Source organism: Amblyomma mixtum, chromosome 2 (genome assembly GCF_055824585.1).
Source record: "Amblyomma mixtum isolate Tamu chromosome 2, ASM5582458v1, whole genome shotgun sequence".
Taxonomy (NCBI): Eukaryota; Metazoa; Arthropoda; class Arachnida; order Ixodida; family Ixodidae; genus Amblyomma; species Amblyomma mixtum.
Window position 1 is genome coordinate 23,649,494 of NC_143013.1, and position 22,074 is coordinate 23,671,567.

At 47.6% G+C, this 22,074-nt stretch overlaps 1 protein-coding gene across 4 annotated transcripts in view; it reads left to right on the forward strand.

The window, feature by feature from the left end:
* LOC149358691 (metabotropic glutamate receptor-like) overlaps window positions 1-15,541 on the forward strand; it is a 297,659-nt gene extending 282,118 nt beyond the window's left edge. For 3 of the 4 annotated variants that reach the window (XM_089570845.1, XM_089570847.1, XM_089570846.1), the window contains 2 exons: window positions 14,141-14,461; window positions 15,392-15,541. In XM_089570845.1, coding sequence (XP_089426971.1) covers window positions 14,141-14,461; window positions 15,392-15,465 — 395 coding nt within the window. In that variant the 3' untranslated portion in view covers window positions 15,466-15,541. The remainder of the gene's footprint in view (window positions 1-14,140; window positions 14,462-15,391) is intronic. The other variant, XM_089570848.1, reaches the window with a different exon arrangement.
* The last annotated feature ends 6,533 nt before the right edge of the window (window positions 15,542-22,074 follow it).

The following is a 22,074-nucleotide window of genomic DNA, read 5'->3' on the forward strand; positions in this document are numbered from 1 at the left end:
AATAAGTTGAGGAGGTGACGGTCGCTTAGGAAGAAAGTGGAGGAAGCGTAATGGGGACTAGTGACGTGAGTCATAAAAAAGGCTCCCACCGTGGTGTGCGTTCGTCGGATACCCAGCTGCACTTACGAAAGCGTCGCTGTTGTTGTTGCCTCCGGTTGCGTCAGTCTTGCGGGCACCGGTGATGTGAGGGTCACGAGTTCGGCTCGCCTACGGACGTCATCAAGGCCGGCGCGCGACCGCGTTCCGATGGGGAGCAGGATCGCGACATCCTCCCCCAACCGCTTCCTTCGCCACGCTCGTGATCTGGTATTAAAATGTTCACAACAGTGACTGAGTTTGCGAATTCAGATAAGCTTGGAGCCTCGGGATTGCGATATCCTGTCATATTGGAGCGAATACTCTAGACTTTCGCTTGCGCAGTTACGTGTCCCAAGCGGAAGCTTGGTTCGCGAGCTACTCTTTTCTGAGAGAGAAGGGCTATGTATTGGACTAGTCTTTATAGCCGTGCGGAGATTCGTTGACAAGCGCTGCTATGTCGACGGACGTTGAAGTAACAATGCCTTCAGTCTGAACACACCAGTGGGGCTCTTATGCGGTGTGATGTTTACCAATGTCAAGTTCTTTGACAGAGTTCCTGCGTACTCCACAATTGCAAAGTGACTAATGCAAAGTGACTAATAACCACAAATATATATTTTTAGTAAACCTATTCACAACGCTACTCTCGTGTTTCTTGTCATCGTGACATTAACGGCAGTGTTGAGCAGGCATTTGACGCGAGTCGTGGAACTTCTAGATGACGTCAGCACCTCGACTGTTTGCGCCCAAAGTGACTGTCGTACGTACGTGCTAAAACGGATCGCTTTGCCCGGAGACGCCTCCAGTGTTTCCCATCGACAGTGCATAAGGGCGGGGAACATCGTGTCCTTCAAGTTGGGTGGAGCTAGTCGAATGTGGGCCAGCTGAAGAATTGAGCTCATGGGAATACTGAGTAAGAAGGCCTCCGGGGACGGTATAATGAGATGTGATTTAATGGCTTATCTTAAAAGGAGCGGGGGGGGTTGCAATTGTTTCCCGGCACCATTTACCTGCTAAGCCCGATCGCTCGTTGCTGATGACGCATACCTTGATTCAAGTAGCTTCAGTATGTGGAGCTATTTCTAAGTGAGAACGTTGTCTCCCATAAACCATCTCATGGAGCCTGTTGTATTACATTTAGACACATTAAGCAAACAAGGGAAGGTGAATGAGGGGCTCGTTATAAATATGAAAGAAGCCAACAGCCACAGAAACCAAGGGGCACAGGGGATTTTTTAATTAATTTATTTATTTTGTGGTGTTGATCAATTTAGAATATTACTTAATATGTTATCGCTTAAAGCGAATTGATTAGAAAAGCAGAAGAAAAAACAACCACTGCCGCCGGTGGGATCCGAACCCACGACCTCCGAATTACGCGTCCGGTGCTCTACCTCTGAGCTACGGCGACGGCTGTCAAATCTTCTGCTTTCGGGGGTATTTATGTTTACAAGTAACCTAACTTTGAGAGTGTTCATCAGCGCCACCCACGTTCCTAAGCGGCGGACGTAGAACGTCCTGAGTTACCGCAGGTGTGACGTAGAACGTCATCGAACGGAGAGGGTGTAAGCTGCGTGAGAACCCTCTTATGCTTCCTATGGCGTCAAGGCTGCCAGAACCGAGGCCCTCGCTAAGCAATTAAGCAAACAAGGGAAGGTGAATGAGGGGCTCGTTATAAATATGAAAGAAGCCAACAGCCACAGAAACCAAGGGGCACAGGGGATTTTTTAATTAATTTATTTATTTTGTGGTGTTGATCAATTTAGAATATTACTTAATATGTTATCGCTTAAAGCGAATTGATTAGAAAAGCAGAAGAAAAAACAACCACTGCCGCCGGTGGGATCCGAACCCACGACCTCCGAATTACGCGTCCGGTGCTCTACCTCTGAGCTACGGCGACGGCTGTCAAATCTTCTGCTTTCGGGGGTATTTATGTTTACAAGTAACCTAACTTTGAGAGTGTTCATCAGCGCCACCCACGTTCCTAAGCGGCGGACGTAGAACGTCCTGAGTGGCTGTTGGCTTCTTTCATATTTATAACTAGCCCCTCATTCACCTTCCCTTGTTTGCTTAATTGCTTAGCGAGGGCCTCGGTTCTGGCAGCCTTGACGCCATAGGAAGCATAAGAGGGTTCTCACGCAGCTTCCACCCTCTCCGTTCGATGACGTTCTACGTCACACCTGCGGTAACTCAGGACGTTCTACGTCCGCCGCTTAGGAACGTGGGTGGCGCTGATGAACACTCTCAAAGTTAGGTTACTTGTAAACATAAATACCCCCGAAAGCAGAAGATTTGACAGCCGTCGCCGTAGCTCAGAGGTAGAGCACCGGACGCGTAATTCGGAGGTCGTGGGTTCGGATCCCACCGGCGGCAGTGGTTGTTTTTTCTTCTGCTTTTCTAATCAATTCGCTTTAAGCGATAACATATTAAGTAATATTCTAAATTGATCAACACCACAAAATAAATAAATTAATTAAAAAATCCCCTGTGCCCCTTGGTTTCTGTGGCTGTTGGCTTCTTTCATATTTATAACGAGCCCCTCATTCACCTTCCCTTGTTTGCTTAATTGCTTAGCGAGGGCCTCGGTTCTGACAGCCTTGACGCCATAGGAAGCATAAGAGGGTTCTCACGCAGCTTCCACCCTCTCCGTTCGATGACGTTCTACGTCACACCTGCGGTAACTCAGGACGTTCTACGTCCGCCGCTTAGGAACGTGGGTGGCGCTGATGAACACTCTCAAAGTTAGGTTACTTGTAAACATAAATACCCCCGAAAGCAGATTTGACAGCCGTCGCCGTAGCTCAGAGGTAGAGCACCGGACGCGTAATTCGGAGGTCGTGGGTTCGGATCCCACCGGCGGCAGTGGTTGTTTTTAGAGCGCAGCTCTTTGGCGTCCGTTCCTGGGTTTCGCGTCGGCGTTGTCGTCGGCGTCGGCCTCGTAACCAGCTCCGCCCCCCTTTCATCCGCAGCTGGGGTTGACTCACTATCGGCGTCAGCGGCATCAGTCAGTCGCTGCTTTCTCTTCCCTCCTCCCTTTATCGTGTTGTGCGCTTGCTGCGCGCGCTTCTGCCCCCATCGTTTGCCGCTGGGTGTACACGCCGCCCCCTCCCCCCTCTTCCTGCGAGTCTCCGGTTGTCAAAGCGCCGGCTCGAACTTAATTCCTTTCTTCGCTCCTCCTCCAATGCAACCCCTGTGCGGTGGCAATCAGAGAGCCAGATCGGTGGCGGCGGATCTGTATATGTGCACCGCCCGAGCCGAAATTGCCGCTGCCGTTCGCCCTGTGCGGTGGCAATCAGAAAGCCAGATCGGTGGCGGCGGATCTGTATATGTGCACCGCCCGAGCCGAAATTGCCGCCGCCGTTCGCCACTGCGAAATTATCTGCCAGTTCTTTCTGAGCCATGAGCGAGACGGCCGATGGAAGTCCTCCGTCTGCTAAAAAAAAAATTCTGTGATAGCGCATACATGTGTTGCTCGATTTCTTTGCCTCAATCTATCGAAAAGGTGAAACAGCTTATTTGCTGCGCTCAAATTTCGCATTAGGAAGTAACGTAATCGTCGGTAATTTTTTCTTCTGCTTTTCTAATCAATTCGCTTTAAGCGATAACATATTAAGTAATATTCTAAATTGATCAACACCACAAAATAAATAAATTAATTAAAAAATCCCCTGTGCCCCTTGGTTTCTGTGGCTGTTGGCTTCTTTCATATTTATAACGAGCCCCTCATTCACCTTCCCTTGTTTGCTTAATTGCTTAGCGAGGGCCTCGGTTCTGGCAGCCTTGACGCCATAGGAAGCATAAGAGGGTTCTCACGCAGCTTCCACCCTCTCCGTTCGATGACGTTCTACGTCACACCTGCGGTAACTCAGGACGTTCTACGTCCGCCGCTTAGGAACGTGGGTGGCGCTGATGAACACTCTCAAAGTTAGGTTACTTGTAAACATAAATACCGCCGAAAGCAGAAGATTTGACAGCCGTCGCCGTAGCTCAAACGCAATTAAAATCGTGTAGGGATGAGGACCGATCAGTGGTATGTAAGAGATACGACCCTAGTGCTGCATTACTTACCGACTTGGTTTCTGAATATAGTCTTGTGGATGTGGGACAGGAAAAAGGCGACTGTATACATTTCACTCATTTTCAGTTTTCCTCTAATGCTCGCCTTGACAGAATTTACGTTTCTGTAGACGCGTTAGCAAGTGTGTTTGGCTACTGGGTGCGCCCCATCTTCTTCAGTGACCACTGTATGGTGTCTCTTCAGATAGGGAGGTACACTCGGCATGTACTTCACCCTCGATGGGAGTTGTGGAAGATGAATAACTGTCTGCTCTCAGACGAAATCTTTCAGCGTGCTGTACCTACTTGTTTGAAGGACGTATGGTCACGCCGTGATCTGTCCGTTTTTCAAAAGTGGGATTTGTTTAAACAGGAGATCAAAAACTTGGCAATTGAGGCCTCAGCAAGAATCGCTTTCCTGAAGAGACACCACCTTCGTGAGCTTGGGCGCACCCTAACGGAGCTACATGAGCTAGAGAGGGTAAACCCGGGTGCCCATCTCGAAGAGATTAATAACGTAAAAGCAGAGCTTCAACAATTTGCGACAGAAAGATATAAGGGGGCCTTGATACGATCTCGGTCCCGAAGGTTTCTTGATGAGCAACCTTCTCGTCGGGCCCTGAATGATGAAAGAGAGAATGCTCTTGCGAAGGAAATATTGGAAATTCAGTATGGTGATTGCACATACAGCGATGCGCCTGGTATTCTTGCTGCTTTCTTCGACTATTATCGAAAGCTGTTTGGTAGTTGCGATGACCCAAATCAGGGTTTCGATTACAGTTCCTTACTCGGAAACTTCCCTCGACTAGACGATGAGAAGTGTGCTATAGTGAAGTGATCTATCACTTTGGATGAAATTCAATCAGCCATTTCTGCCCTGCAGAGCCAGAAATCTCCTGGGCCAGATGGTATTACTAGCGAATTCTATAAAACTTTTTCGCCTTGCCTAGTGCCTGTTTTGATGGAAGTTTTCCAAGCATCTTATGATGTGGGTGTCCTGCCTCCCACTTTCTATTCTGGGCACACAATATTAATTCCCAAAAGCAAAGATACTAATCGGTTGAAAACTGTTGAGGGATATCGTCCAATTTCCCTCTGCAATGTTGATTACAAAATTTTTGCCAAGGTTCTTAGCAGTCGTCTGCAGCTCGTCATTATGGACTTGATAGGTTCGCATCAGGTCTGTGGTATTAGAGGCCGTAGTATTCAAACACATATCCATATTGCACGTTCAGTATTAGAGACAATATCAGATGAGACAGGCCAAGTTGCTCTGATTCAAATTGACTTGGCGAAGGCTTTTGATAAAGTTCGGCACGATTTCTTGTTCGCGGTCTTGGAGTATGCAAATATTGGTGACGTCTTGCTCAAAGGCATAAGGCTGTGCTATAAGAACTCCTATACAAGGGTTATTGTTAATCAGGATCATTCATGGTTAAACTGCGCGAAGGAAACAAGGACAGAGACAGAAACACACGTACACACGTACACACTGTCTCTGTCCTTGTTTCCTTCGCGCAGTTTAACCATGAACGAAAAGAACCAACTAGCCCGCCAGAAGACTATTCGTTAATCAGGAGCTAACGAAACCAATACCACTAGAAGCATCTGTTCGTCAAGGATGTCCACTGTCTCCATTGTTGTTTGCCCTATATCTGGAACCCCTCTGTCTCAGTATAATTAACAGCGTAGCTATCCGCGGTTTCTCTCTGGCTCGATGTGAAGTTAAAGTTTTAGCCTATGCTGATGATGTCGCCCTCTTTTGTTCTGACAAAAAGAGTGTACTTGAGGCTCTAAACTTGACTAAACAGTTCTGTGATGTATCAGGCGCGGCTCTTAATTTAGAGAAATCCAAAGGCTTTTGGTTGGGTTATTGGGGAACTAGACCAGGCCAGTTCGGTGGCATATGCTGGGACAGTAGCCCTCTTGAGTACCTAGGCGTTCCGCTGCACCAAGTTCGCAACAGTACAGCCTACTGGGATTCACAAATTGTAACTCTACGGCGGCAAACACAGGCTTGGATGGGTAGGCAACTCTCAGTGTTTGCGAGGGCACAGGTCTGTAACATATTTTTGTTTGTAAAGCTCGCGTATGTCCTTCAAGTCCTGCATTGTGCGAGGAGGAAGGTGCAAGCAATACACAGAATATTTGCAACATTCGTTTGGCGCTCTCAATGGGAGCCCATGAGGCGTGACAACTTGTTCCTTCCCTTAGAGGGTGGTGGAGTGGGTCTTGTTCACCTGTTCGTGCATCAACTTGTTTCCCGTTTTTTCTTTTTAAAATCGGCAAACCACCCGTTTCTGGTAGCTGTGCTCATTAGGCGGCTTAGTTTTCATTTGCCTTACTTATTCGCACCGACTGTGCAGGCTCGTGAGGGGACTTTGTGGGGATTCCTCAAGGAGGTTGCTGACACTTTCAATTTCCTCACTGTGCGCTTCTCTTTAGATTACCTGTATAGCCTCTCGAGAAAACAGATGACCCAGGCTCTCACTGAGTCTTTGTTCCCTACACCATTGTATCGGCAGCCTTATCTGGGGTCTTTGGGCATCAGTGTTCTAAAGCGTGTTAGGCGGATGTGTATTCAGGCAGCCGCTAAAACGTTCTTTTTCAAACTACACACAGCGACGCTGCCTGTCAAGACATTTCTTAATGACAAGGGGATGTTTGTACCTTGGAATGTGAATTGCCGTCTGTGTAACGTGCCTGAGACAATTGATCATTGTTTTATCCTGTGCCGTGATGCCATGTTTTTTTGGGACATACTACAACGGAATCTCAAGAAGGACATTGAAATTACACCGTACACTATTAGATTTCTGCCTGTTGACAAAAACTCTGTTGTGCCTTATGATCTGTTTATGTTGATAGGACTATTCAGTCTTTGGAAAAGCCGTATGATGGACAGACATGCCGAGCCACCAAGATCGTCCAAATCTGTGTTTCGAGAACAGTGTGCTTTGGTGAGGAGTGTATATGCTGCACGCGAAGAACCTCCAAGCTGGCTGCCGTGCCTAGATGCATGTGTGTGCCTCCCTGGATTTTGATGTTTTTATGGGGCTGCAGTGTTGAGTTAGGGCAATGGCGGGCTCCTATTAATCAGCCCGGCAACTTGAGACGCGATCCAGTCTGATTGAAGTTTTCCTCCTTTCTACGGATGTTCTTCCATGCAATAAAGAAAAAAAAAAGCCGTCGCCGTAGCTCAGAGGTAGAGCACCGGACGCGTAATTCGGAGGTCGTGGGTTCGGATCCCACCGGCGGCAGTGGTTTTTTTTTCTTCTGCTTTTCTAATCAATTCGCTTTAAGCGATAACATATTAAGTAATATTCTAAATTGATCAACACCACAAAATAAATAAATTAATTAAAAAATCCCCTGTGCCCCTTAGTTTCTGTGGCTGTTGGCTTCTTTCATATTTAGACACATTGTAGTATTGTGGACTGGCGTGAGAAAAGAGGACAATACATATAAGACAGGGCTAGCGCCAACTCCCGACTCAGTTTATTTTGCGGAAACAGCTACTTTTTGACCACACGAGGAATACACACAAACTAAACAAAAATAAGGGTGACCGGAGACTCAAGAATAAAATACACCTACCAACAACACTTTCAGAAATTAAAACGTCGGTACTGACACGTTCATAAAGCTAATCTCTTTCTCTCAATGTGACAGGGTTCACGCAGGTGGGTCCCCTTTGCTTAATAAATATTCTTGAATTATTTCTCTTTGCAATCTAGCTTGACCTTCTTAAATATCTTGTTGTTGTTTTTTTTTTTTAAATCGGAAATCATTTGAAACTTTTGCAATCTGGGGAGAGTCCTGCTGGAACATTTTGACATTTAGTATCTAAAATATGCAAGTTTTAATGAGGAGCAAGCTAACAGAGCTCACGCTACTGGCATTAAGTTCAGTTTGTTAACTGCTGCAACAAACTCACACGCGATAAAATTTGCCCACAAAATTACTCGCAAACAATACACAGCAAGAGATCAAGAAGCAAAAAGTTGCAGGCGATACCCTAGAGATACAATACAGAAGTACTAGAGAGAGGTACTAGATACAAACTGTACAGCAGAAAATTGGAGGAATTGTTTAACACAGTTAGTTACGGCCTCGGCAGTAGTATGTTATTGCCAAGTGAAAAACTTATGAAATTGATATTCGCAATATCTTGGGTAGTATAGTATTTGGAACGCCCCCCCCCCCCCCCCCCCCCCCCCCCCCTGCCTAAGTGGATTAAGGCAGCTGACTTCCTTGACCGGGTGACCACGGTGGCAGCGGCAAAGGTCGAAGAACGGCTAAGGCCGAAGATCCGGCGGGGAAGCGTCAAACATGTGCTGTTAATTGAAAGGCGGCTGTGTCCTCTACAGAGGTCTCGTGTTTCGGACATCCGGCGGGGAAGCACGAGGATGGTCATTCACCTGCCGGTAGACTGCGGGAGATTCATTCCCCGCAGTGTTTGATCACTCAGCCTCTACCCTTTCCCATCGACCGAGCTACGAGAGAGCGGAACAGCCGATTACCGCCCTGCGGTGGGTGGTACCAACAGTGTCCACAACTGCCCATCTCATTGGACGTCATTCTTCGAACTTTATTCCCCACTCAGGGATCTGAGGAATACGAAGACTATTTAACGGGGTGTTGTTTTAAGACTCCCGTGCACTACCGTTGGCGAAGAAGTTCCCTTTCACTGAGAGTCCCTCTCAGTTGCTCTTTTTGTAGTTAATGTAAATTTTCCTGTATAAAGTTCTCTTTCCCTGTTTTCCTCGAAACCCCGACTCCCGCAATCCTAATAGTAGCAATACTGAGGATAACTGCAATACGTTTATGCGCTGATTAATTAAATTATGAATTGAACTGATGCCTGTAATGTTTACTTAATTATTTTGTTAATTAATTAGCGGAATGATCTGATTCATCTCGTTTTTTTTTTGCAATTCGTTTGAGAATCGGCTAGCCATTGTGTGGACAATAAACTCCTTTCTTTTGTGATTCTTATCACTAAGCATAAGACTTTGCTCTCAGAACGTTTGAACATTTAACTTGATATTTAGGATGATTATGGGCTTTATGGGCTTTACAGCATTTATGCTATTTCGTGGGCTACACAGCAAAATAAAACTGCAAATGTAGAATAGCTCATTCATGAAGGTGGCATAAGCGAAGAACTAATTTTGTGAATAGAACACTGATGATGACTGCGAAGGCCATTATATAACTGAGCTTCGGTAATCAACAAGCACCAGCATATCTTGCTACACAATCGTGGTGCTGAACGCCTTTGCCATAAACACTGCGCATCTTTCGCCCCCGACTTGAGGCGTTCTCTACGCGATTGATCGTTTTTGCCATCAATCAGTTTTCTGTAAACACCAAGCACAAGTCATTGATGGTACGTACCCCTTCGTAAGTCACCAGAACGCTTGCAGTGCCGCAGCTGGGCCTGTAACCAGTCAGTCTCTCAAAAGCTTGATTTCTAACAGCTACATCGATTCTTCGGGCATAGACCCAGTATTTCCGTTTAGACGTGGAGGTCGCTTGCCGCCCAATCAGCCCTCTTCGCACTAGCATATCTTGTGTTGGACCTGTTGGGTTGCAGTTTGTAGTATTCTGTATTGTGGTCTACGGTCATCGTCATCATCGTCAGCTTGACAATGCCCACTGCGGGACAAAAGCCTCTCCCACATTCAATAACTGTGCTAGCCGAGGCCAGTGTTGTGTTTTAATTGTGAGTTTTTTACACCCCCCAAGCGACATATGGGCTATGAGGGACGCCGTAGGTGAGGGCTCTAGATTAATTTAGACCACTAAGTGTTTGTTGTTTAGAGTGCCCTGACAGCGCAGTGCATATGGGCGCCTTTTGCGTTTCACATCCATCTAAATACAGCTGCTGCGGCCAGGATTGAACCCGCGACCTTGGAATCAGCAGCCGAACAGCCAAGCCACAGAGCCACCACGGTGGGTCAGTGTTATTTTGGGCTGTTCTGCAATGGAATGCAATGTGGTGTTGTGCGGTGTTGTGTTTTGCTGTGTTGTGTTGTGTTGTTTCGTGTGTTGTGTTGTCTTGTGCCGTGTCGTGATGTAATGTCGTGTCGTCGCGCCGCGTCGTGTCGCGTCGTGTCGCGTCGCATCGTATCGTATCGTATCGTATCGTATCGTATCGTGCAGTGTTGTATTGTGATTCATCCTTTCGTGTCCTGTCGTGCAGTGCTGTGCTGTGTCTCAATTGCAGTTGCGTTGTCAAGACCTGCATTGTCCCCAGAGAGTGCTCACACACTTTATTCTCTCTGGAACTGCGAGTCGCGCCGCTGCAGACGCTCACGAGAGACAGAAATGAAGCTCTCGAATTCAGGAATGTCCGCATGTCACGCCAGTCGAACTGCGCGCGGGTTATTTAACGGCGTGCACAACGGCGTAAACATACGCGACACCGGGAACTTCGACTCTTGTGCGGACTGCACCACCCTCCTCCAAGCTCGCTGCCTGCTTGCAGAGTCTTATTTTTAGAGCCCGAACCGCGACGTGGCGTTGATCAACGGGCATCGCGTCTCATGCCTGATTCATGTCGTCATGCGAGCCGCGTCGCGAGACGACGAAGAAGGCCGACCCACATGCGCACACTAGCGGCGACTCGAGCGCGCCACTGCACGCTTCCTCGTTTGCGCGATCACCACGCTTCAACGATCCTGCGAGTGAATTTTCAGTGAACGTGCATCCCTCCATCGGTGGTCACTCTCCCCTTCGCTTCACTCCCTTCGCTCGGTAGTGTCTTTCCAATTTCCTTCCTTTTTCTCCTTATCCTCGTGAGGCGTACGTATATAAGCAAACCGCGGACTGCGAGGAATTCGTCAAAAACCGTTTCAGCACGACGATCCCACCGCGAGTCTCCGCAGTCTCATCCAGCTAGTCCTGTCCGCATTTTCTCTGCACTCATCATGAAGGTTGTGAGTACCGGGAGATAAGCTTTGTTCCCCTTCGAGTAATTATCATTGCGGCCTTTTTTGTGGGCAGATTGTTCACTCGGAGGTAATTGTTTGCATTAGATGCATCCGCGGTTGTTGATTCTGGGACAAGCTAGTTGGTGCATTACGATTCGTTCAAGATGGGAAAATTATCATGGTCGAAACTTCTCCCGTTCCGCCTCGGGCAGTCTAATATTATTCCCCCTTTCAGTGTAAGTCCTTCGTAGAGCTATCCCTGTGATATCGAACGTTCTCTCTTTTGTTGTAAATGTGAATGTGTGGCGACAGATGAAGGATGAAATGCGCCACACACGGTTTCTGCAGAAAGAAGTATTTTTTTCGACTAAAATATGCATGCGTGTCTACCACTCTCCGTCAAGGGGTTCGACTCCGAGGAGTTGTAAAACGCCGGTGTAACAAAGAAAGTAGGTTCGCAACAAAGTCAAGGACGAGAACCTACAGGCAGCGTAATTCCTGTTTAGGTTGAGGTCTGCTTCGCATTGTAAACAAAGCAAACAGCCTCTTTCTCATTCTCACTCTGACATGCTTGAACGACTTACTAGCCTATTCGCGTTATATTACATATGTGTGATATGAAAGACAAGCCACCCCATTTGATATACGTGAGTAGAAATCGCGCTTATACGTTCTGGTCTCGCGTTGTGTAGAGGTTTCATCTCTTAATAGTTCACGCGGCATTGAAATGACTATACAAGGATCGCTCTAAAAATTCTGCGGCTAGACGCGAAAGCATCCCAATTGGTTGATAAAAACAAACAAAAAACAAACAGAACAATTTATTTTTATACAGAACCCGTAGTTGACAGACCTCCTGCCCACATATAACACTTCGCTGTGCCAAAATCACTTAGGGATGCTGCACGCACCCCACACGCCGTGCAAAACGCGCGTTGCAAGAAAAGCTTCCAATTAATGTCTTCGCGAGCCTTTAAGCCTTCAGGGTGCGGAGATATTCCGCCGATAAGAGGGCGCACTGAATCTCCAGCTCAACGCACGAGCTACTACCTGCTCGTGCAACGGAACCCGTTAGAATAACCGATGGACCCCAGTTCGAGCGCACATCGACATAAGCAGCTCGCTTAAGCTATAATCCCCGCCTGATTTGTCGGCGAGCCTACCTGAGAGGTCTCTTCTGTACGCATCGGTTAACTCGATTTATGTCGGTTGTCGATTTAGCTAGCTCCGTAACTACGCTAACACGGCTTAACGCGCTGCCATCTAGGCGGCAAGTGGCGAGACGACAACGTAGACAGGAGGAGCATCGTGTACGGGAATCAAGCAGCCGCTTGTTTCTCTCTCGAATCGCCCAGGTTCGGAAAACACTCGATCGGCACTACCGTCTACTCTTGCCTTGGGTGATGCGGTAAATCAAGCGTGGCTGCTTTTGGGAGATCCTCCGAGCGCGCCTCTCTAATCTCTCCGTGTTTCTGCTCGCTGAATTCGATGCGAGCTCGGCGATGCCGTTTTCTAAGATACCAAGCTACGATATGCGCCCGAAGTGCGCGCACAAATGGAGCGCTCTGCATCGAAACACAGCATAGATCGAGGAGAACTGTGGGGTTCTTTTTTTTTTTTTCGAGATACTATATGTTCACCTTCTCTTATCGTGATGCGTTATTCGTCCTTCTGCATTGCGAGCTTTAGTGCGGGGCACCTTATGCCACGTGAGTTGATTCCGAGAAGGATTCTTATAGGGCGGTACAGAAAGTCGCTTTTTTATTCTTCCGCTAGCCTAGTTTTATGCCTCTGGTATATGGACGCCTGAGGCTTCTTTTTTGTTTTACCTTTCCGCGGCCATCGCGAACAAGTGGAAACATAACTGCGTACAAGGGGGCGGCAGTCGGTCGAATTTAGGGTGGCATTCCAGTGTGTATGCACGTGTGTGTGCCTTGAGCAGTTTGGAGCGATTGATGCCTGCGGCGTTCCTTTTCTTGTCGCGAAATCAGGGGTAGCAATGGGCTGGCACGAAGGCAGGGCACACGACGGCGATGTCGGTCTATCGTTGTTGGAGCGGTGAAAATATGCGCAGTCTCTCTTCGTGACGATATCGGCCAGCGTTACGTGAGTGGAGTATAGGAACGGCTGTGCCACGCGCGGACACGTGAGTTGCAGGCGAGGTTTCATTGGTGGTTACGTCGACAAGGTGAGGTAAATAGCTCCAGGTGTGACACCTACTTTGTCTTCCTCACATTGAGTTGTCATTGCTTCGTTAAGACTTCACTGCACATCACGACTGTTAAGCTATGTCAGTAATCGAAATCTACAAACCAAAAACCCGGTACCTGAATTGAGACAAAAACGCGGACACCAGCACGGCACATATAATGCCTGCAGAGGCTACCAGTGGCCTGTCAAGTACGGATGAGAGTCAGGTGTTGTAGTAACGTTAGGAAATATGTCGGGATAAAGCGGCCGCGGATGGCGCAGGGTTGGCCCGGATAACTGGAGATGACCGGGAAAAATTTATCTTGCAAGTGTCTCTGCAGGAAATGATGGATGTGATGACGAAGATGACTTCATGCTTTTTGCCTAGCTCGACGACTGGCTGAAAAATCTGGTAACACTGTCTACATATTGGGCATAGACACGCCTTGACGAATATGTATCACTCGTACGCGAGAGATTTGTGGTAAATGAAAGAAATTGTTCAGTAAGCTATCTACATCTGCACTAGTTCGCATTTTTTTATGGATTGCCACGAAACCGTCGAAGACGCCATTATATTAAACCTCACAGCAACACGAGCGAAGTGTCCACCCTTGTCACCTTCATTCGATGTCTAGTGCTCGAACTCTCATCAGATCACCACTCTATTGGAAAAAACCACGAGCCACGGTGGTCACGGACCACTGCGTGCCTGCGAAGGCAGCGCATTTGCTCGCTTCCCTGTATTCACCTTTGTGGTAAAGCAGAGCTTCAGTGGCTGAGTGCTAATCTCTTGCGCGTTCCTGGAGATCGACCTCGTCACTTGTCTCGCCTGGCTTCGCTTGGACCCGCCTCTCTCTCTGTCCTTCTCCAAGGTGGTGCTCGCCCTTGCCCTCGTCGCCGCCGTTTGCGACGCCAGTGTGTTGCCGGCCGCAGTCCACGCTCCTGTGCTGGCCGCTGCGCCGGTACTGTTTCACCACCATCCCGCCCACCTAGTCGGCCATCCCCTGGTGGCGGCCCACCCTGCGGCTCCCGTGGTGGCGGCCGCTGCCGTGCCTGCAGCCGTGCCGGCCTACTCCTACTCGTACCACGCACTGGCCCAGTCGCACCCTGTGGCCGCCCCAGCCCTGCATTTTGTGGGCAAGTGAGAACTGCACAGGAGACACCTGCCGGCGATTGGGAGGCTGGTCGTGCAGGTGAGCGAGGTTCCTCTTCAGGCGAGGTTCCTCTTTCGCGGAAAGCGTGTAGACACGCGGAAGCTGAGGTTTGCGTGAGCTGATTACGAGGCGAGTCCAGAAAGATGTCAGCATACGCGGCAATGGCTTTTGAAAGTTATCTCCACAGTTTTAGTGGCACCCAGACAGAAGGCAGTTTTCTCTTGCCGTTGATGCGTTTTGTCATGGCGCGGTTGTCTGAAGGAATAAGTTCAAGCCTTTCCTTTCCAAGCTCTTTATTGAGTGTCTTCCAAACAGTTAGCGCTGTAATCCCCCCTCCCCCAAACAACTCTGTAGGGCGAGAGCCCTTAGTGTAAAATAAATGAAATTAAATTCTAGACGGTTATAGTCTGGTTTCACCGGTACAGAAGCTCAGCTTTTCGAGCGAGAATGGGTTTTATGCGACACTATGTTCACACGGCTAGCAACGAAACACGATGCGCTGAGCAAGACTTGTCCGGTAGACTGGCCTGTGTTAGAAACCCTCCAAATTTTGTGTCATCAAGGTGACACAAAACGCTGAGGGGCATTGTCGTCACAGCTGACGGCACACTCTGTTGTCCGTGAATAAATTCATCAGCTTAATGTCGCCTTAACATCGCTAAGTACGTTTAATGCTTCCTTAAGTGCTGGCAGCCGACGACGAATTTAAGGCAGCAGAAACTGCTAAAGCCATAGCACCCCCGTCGCCGCCAAGGAGCACCACTATCATTCGCAGTTCTTTCATGTGCCTCAATGTTTACATCACGATCTGCCAAAGGCGAGTCTTGATAGCTTGCCAGATAGTAGGCGCCACATTTAACTGCTGATCGCAATCGTATGTCGTCAGGTATCAACGTGTTGGACGAGTCGGCCGACCTTCGCTGAAGCAGCTAGACCTCTGCAGCTATGTAATCGTTCTTCTCTTTGCAGACGGGCAGAGTCCAGGTGGCGGAAGTGAACGTTCCTCCCCTTGGAACCGTCTGCTTTGGCCAGCTGTGGGATGAAAACTGAAAAAGGCAAGGTGCTCCGGCGAAGAGAAATGTGCTGCCCGACTCCCTCCGTGAATTGTTCTTCACTCATCTTATTCCACAACAAATAAAAGTTTGCAAGGTCCTGTATATATGCCATCTTCTTTAATAATGACACATTATTGTCTCCAGACTTTCTACTTTCTGTTCGTTAAGGAAGAAAGAAGCGACATTTGCATGGTGCTGTACCCGCCGCTGTGAATTATATAGTCTCTATGGCGTTTGTCTGCTTTTCGTTTGCATTTCGACTGAAAATAAACGCTAAAAATGTCCATCTGCAATGCGATGTCAGCGCACATTAAAGAGCCCCAGGTTGTCAAAATAAATTCAGAGCGCCTTATAACTTTCAGCGTTAAACGCCACATACCATATCATCTTGCATGCCGCATCATCCGCTTGTTAGTTGGAGAAAGGAGACGTTAAGAACACCAACGACGTTCAGAAACAAGAAAAAACAAGTTTTCTCCGTAATTATTCGGTATGAAAGATGGCAGGTATCTGTTTGAATGCAATTAGCTCAGAGATGACGGGAGTCTGTCAGTTCATAACAAGCTAGGAGCACTTGTTTCAGCTGTCTTTAGGAGGCACGCCATCTGGTTGCAGCCCTTTTTGGCTCCCGCATTACGTATGGATATAATTTCTACGTCATAACACGAAAGCAGTCTGACAACCTTGAGAAGTCATCCGCATTGTCGTGTGTCTGCCGAAGCACACACCTCTCAAAGAGCTTTACGCTAAAGAGCTTTACGCTCTTTGAGAGCTTACGCTTTACGCTCTTTGAGCTCGAGTTTTTTATTTAGATTCTCAATCTAGGCTGCTCTCTAGAAACCTAGGTTGCTCACAATCAGATTGGCAGATTAGGATGACGTCACAAGATTATGTGACTTATCTTGATCAATCATTAAATTAATTGCCGCCTGCCACAGTGGGCAAGTTGCTCATAATCCAGTGGCCAGGTTGCGATGACGCCACAAGGGCAGGTGATGTCTCACAAACCACTCAGCGAATTTCGTGACACTCGAAACCGGCGGCGGTGCTCGTGACTCCAGAAATTTCGTGACACCAAAAAAAAGGCACCGTAGATTCATCAACAAACGTTAGTCTGCGATATGCTAGCAGAAATTAAGAGAAGGAAATTGATTTGAGCGAAATATGCGATGCACAGCGCTGTGTGTGTCTTTTCTATATGTGGCTTGTCTTTTGCACTGTTTTAAGGAATCACAGAAAAGATGTCTCTCAGAATGACAAAGTGGGCACTAAATGGAGAAGGGTGTTGTCGGAGATGCGAAGACTCAGTTGGCGCGATATAAGTTTGCTTGCATAGACTGGCTGCGGCTGGCACTAAACAGGGATAATAGATGGTCACTGGTTTAATTTCGATGCATTTCTCTGATGTAGACTTCAAAAATGGCTGCTGATAATGTCCTGAGGAGGGCATCTCTAGTTAGATCTCATCTATCCTGTCATCACAAACCTGAAAGATAAGTATCGCCTGTAGTTTGCAGACAATTTAGGAGCAATAGAGAGGAGGGGGACAGCGGGGAGATTAACCAGATGATGTTTCCGATTGGCTATACCGCACTGGAGTGAAGGGGAGAAGGATTAGGAAAAGGAAGTAGCAATCCCGAAGGTCCTCAGCGAAGGAAGTGCATGCAGCGAACTCGTGATAATCTTACGTGTTCCTAAGGGTTGTACACTTGAAGGCTACATTTGGCTTGGTTGGATTTGCGATATGTTTGTTGGGCATAAGAGGTCCTGAATGTCTTAGCATCAGAGGCTTGTGTACTTGCTCCCCGGTTTCAAGTTCGTAGCAAAGGTCTACTCTACCATTCATCGTAAATAAACTCGGTGATCTTTGTCTATAAAATAGCCGCCTACATCTGATCTGTAAAGCGTTCGGTTCACAAACCATCCGCGTTTTTATGTGTGCGATACAGACCTAAGCAGCCACATTTCAGTTGAGGTGACATTCACAAACGCTTGTGCGATGACATTACAAAGAGAAAGGAAGAAAGAAAGAAAGAAAGAAAGAAAGAAAGAAAGAAAGAAAGAAAGAAAGAAAGAAAGAAAGAAGAAGAAAGAAGGAAAGAAGGAAAGAAAGAAAGAAAGAAAGAAAGAAGAAAGAAAGAAAGAAAGAAAGAAAGAAAGAAAGAAAGAAAGAAAGAAAGAAAGAAAGAAAGAAAGAAAGAAAGAAAGAAAGAAAGAAAGAAAGAAAGAAAGAAAGGTTGGTTTGGTTGGTTTATGGGGTTTAACGTCCCAAAGCGACTAAGGCTATGAGAGACGCCGTAGTGGAGGGCTCCGGAAATTTTGACCACCTGGGGTTCTTTAACGTGCACTGACATCGCACAGTACACGGGCCTCTAGAATTTCTCCTCCAAAGAAATTCTAGCCGCCGCGGCCGGGATCGAACCCGCGTCTTTTGGGTCAGCAGCCGAGCACCATAACCGCTGAGCCACCGCGGCGGCACAGAAAGAAAGAAAGAAAGAAAGAAAGAAAGAAAGAAAGAAAGAAAGAAAGAAAGAAAGAAAGAAAGAAAGAAAGAAAGAAAGAAAGAAAGAAAGAAAGAAAGAAAGAAAGAAAGAAAGAAAGAAAACGTGTTATCGAAATTAATCCTCTCCATTACGGCGTGGTTTATAGCCGCACACTCGGCTTTTGTAGGTAAACTAAGTTTGAGTTGACTTCCAATGCCGTCAGCGATGCGCGTAAACGTAAGTTTCTAGCGGCCTGAAAAGTCTTTCGAGCACCTGGCTAAAAATTTAGGTCATTTGTCAGCGGCTCGTTTTCAGCAGGCGGCTGAGGAAGCGGTCGGCCTCGATGTCGCATATATACAGGCAAGCCGTTCTCATTTTTTTTTCTTTTTTTCTTTTGATCGCCCACGTGTTCGCAACGAACTCATCCCGATTCGCCTCTGTAATACGTCCGTAACAGAGACATAGTGGGCGTAGCCCGGCTTTTCCCTCGTCGGGCCAAGGTCTCTAACGGGAGCATGAAAAATAACCCCATGCTTTTCGAGAGAGAGGCCCCCCGGCCTGCGTCGCGCATCGCAAAATGGTTGCGGGCGCGGATGCGTACACAGGCGCGCTGCGGGTAACAGCGCCACGCTCGAAAAGCGAGCTCAATGTCGACGGCCGCAGGGCCCGTCGTACCGCGAAAACGGCGTTCCATATCACAGCTTTCCATTAAAGACGCCACCGAGGAAGCCGCGGCAACGGTGTAGGCGAGGAGGCGGCGCGCCGCGATGCTATCGGCGCTCAGCGCGCGCGGTGTTTCTCAAGAACGCTCTTGGCGTGAAACTTGGTCGCTCGTCGGCTCGCTCGGATGGCTTATCCGCGCCGGAACGGTGTTTCTCCGAGGCCCGGCCGGTTTCGAGCGGTGGAAAGCGACCCCGGAGGAACGGAAAGCGGCGTCTTCCAAGCCGGTGCGCAGCCTTCCACCTCTCGCCTCCTCGCAGGAGGTGACGCGGCGAATTAAAGAGCACTGTACTGGCTTTGTTCGCCTACTGCTTGAGAGAGAAAGAGAATACAGGGAAATCGGGGAGCCTATCTGACACATAGAGAGGGAGATAAAGAGAGCGGGAGAGGTAATTATGAAAATAATGATTTGAATGCAAATGAGCAAGAGCGACTTGGACAAAGAGCGTCATGGCTAAAGTGTTTTGGCCATGGCGAGGTGTATGAAACGCCCGTTTTCCTAAACATTTTAGGCGAAAGAAGCCGACCGCCCCCAGGACGAGGGAAAGTTTGTATCCTCCTCTTTTATGATACAGAAAAAATGAAGACGTGTTATGAAGCGCTGGGATGGCTGGTGTGATGTGGGTTTTTTTTTTTTTTTTGGGGGGGGGGGGGGGGGAGGGGTTTACTGTGATGTATTTGCACTATCACCAGGCGCAAGGCCTTTTTAAAGAATTGTGCCAGTGCCTGAATTTACCTAAGGGATTCCTTTGGAAGTTTCCTTTGGAAGTTTCCTTTGGAAATGTTCATCCCTGTTGTTTGTAAGGTTTTAAATCTGTGGATTAGGAATGCCTGTTTGCATTTTCCAGCCCTTGCAGATTTGATGCCTACGTTTGCTATCTATCCACCCTCCCCACCTCCGGAATCCTTTCTGCTGAGCTGGGGTATTCCTTTATCACAGTTCTGCAGGTCAACTGTTTAACTTAGCAGCCCTTTAGCAGCCATTATGCCTGGCCAGATTTTCAACATGACGCTCCCCATCCTAACACCCTTCCCACGTCACACCATCCTCCCTCACAGTGGGCTTTCTCCTCGGAGTGAATGCACTATTTAATCCCCGCCGATGATGAACTGTTTGCCCAGACGAAGACAAAAACTCTTGTCGAAACGTTGGCAAGCGCCCTGAGGCTCCCCCCCCCCCCCCCCCCCCCCACACACACACACACACTTCTTGCTTAATTTGTATCATCTGTGTTGGTGCTCTTCGAGATAGCGGCAGTGTTGTTGGGGAAGCCATTGCAAATGTACTTGAGGCTACTGAAACAGGTGGTAAAATATTTCTAGAGGCATGCTTGAAAGTTAAAAGACACGAAAGGACGTTCGAACAGAAGAAAATAATTATAGAAATATCTTTTTTTTTCTTAACCGGCAGTGATCGAAAGCTGGTTGTCTTTGTTTTAATACAGGACGAGAAGCAGGCCTTGAGTTTTGAGAATGAAAAAAAAAACTTTTCGGAGTTGGAAGAGGAGGAATGACACGTTAAACAAGGATCGTGATTTTTTTGTTTTGTTTTTTGAGCTGATAACAGACCGTAGTCAAAAACACACGACAGAGGTTAAGCGCAACCGTCGACTACGTGGCTGATAGTTCTTTAACCTATTAGAAATTCGCGTCTCGTCCGCCTCTGGCGTACGTGATGAAAAATTGTCATTCACATCCGACAGAGAGGCAAACATTAAGAGACGTGCCAACAAGAGCACACTTAAAGACCTTCGGACGAAGGTCGCGCCACTATTGTGAGTTTCGCCTCTGGTACGGCTTTCAGTTAAAGCTATAAGAGGAAAGTGATCTTGCGGCCGAGATAAGGACTCTAATGACCCAGCGACGAGCATCTATTTCCGCCACGTAGTCGAACTGGCTAGGACGAGATGCGCTGTGGTTTGTTTCTGACGGCGTTTGTAAATGACTGTAATTAATTGAGTAAAGCACGTTTTTGGGCAAGTTACTAACATTCTTGAATCATATTGCAGCGTAGAAGCACACTCACACACAGAGAAGGAACACGCAAAAAAAACACAGACGAACGCTGCACTCACAACTGGTTTACTGCGTATGCCTCAGAAAAGGCAGGATTCCGGTAGAAGTGAGTGCCCTCTTCGGCCTTGTTAGACCCTCGTGGGGGCATGTTAAACGCGCCTGCAAAATTTTACGTTCTGAGCTTTGGCGTCAGGTGCGACTTTACCAGGACTGGTTATCCGCAAGTTGTTATGCTCTGAATCCCAAGTGGCTCGCGGCATCCAAATAGGCCATTACAAACGCCTCACGGGACAGCTGACCGAGCAGTGGTGAAAGTACTGGCTTGGGCTGGTTCTCAGGGAACCGGAGGAGTACAGGACAAGAAATGAAGCCCTCAAGCCTCATGCCTCACAGTCATGTTCAAGCTCCAGCTCAAGCCTCACGGTGTTGGGCGGGGTAGACGTGCCGAAGGATATACACAGGCTACTCAGCAAAGGACCTAAGTACGGACTACCTCCCACGGTACCTATTCAAGACCTGGCTGCCCTGAGTCGTCGCATAGCCAAGAAAGCGCCTATGGAGCAACAGGAGAGGTCCTTGCTTGAAGGTGTTGACTGCCTCCAAAAAACAGCTGGTGTGTCAAGGGATAGGAGCCTAACAACTTCTTTGCAGAGGGTGGTGACACACTTTGTTGATAATGAGTTGTCGCTTTACAAGCTGACAAAGAAGGAGGCTTTGTGGTGTTGCCGAAAGGCCTTTTTCATGAAAAAGCCCTTCAAGCGGTTGAAAAAAATTTCACCCTTATTAAGCGTCGTGCTACTACTGCAAAACAAAGGATAGCCGACTTCTGCAAGGATGTTGGGAATGAAACTTTGTGTACGCGAGTCACTAAGTCTAAAGGTAATGCTTTGAATGTTTTCTTTAGTGCTAAGACGCACAAACCCGCGGTCCCTTTCCGCACTATTGTAAGTGAAAAAGGCTCTTGGCAGTTACATGTAAGCCAGTTTCTGCAAAAATCTTTGAAACAGCTTACTGTTCACGATCCGTTCCTTGTCGAAAATTCTGGAGATGTAGTTAATTTTCTTAAGACCGACCGCAACATCGGCTTTTCTTTCTCTGTCGATGTAGAGGATCTGTTTTATTCTATACCTCACCAAGAGTTGTTCGCTTCTTTAAGACAATGTATTGACAAGAGTGGTGTTGTCCCTTTCCAAAATTCGGCTGGCATGTCTGTTGACAATTTTTTTACTCTTTTAGAATTTTACCTTAAAGGTACATTTATCGCTTTTAACAATCACCTCTATTTACTGACGAAAGGCATTGGCATTGGATCTTTCGTTGCACCCATTTTAAGCGACATTTTTTTAGCCAGCATTGACCAGGTTTTAAGCACTGTTTT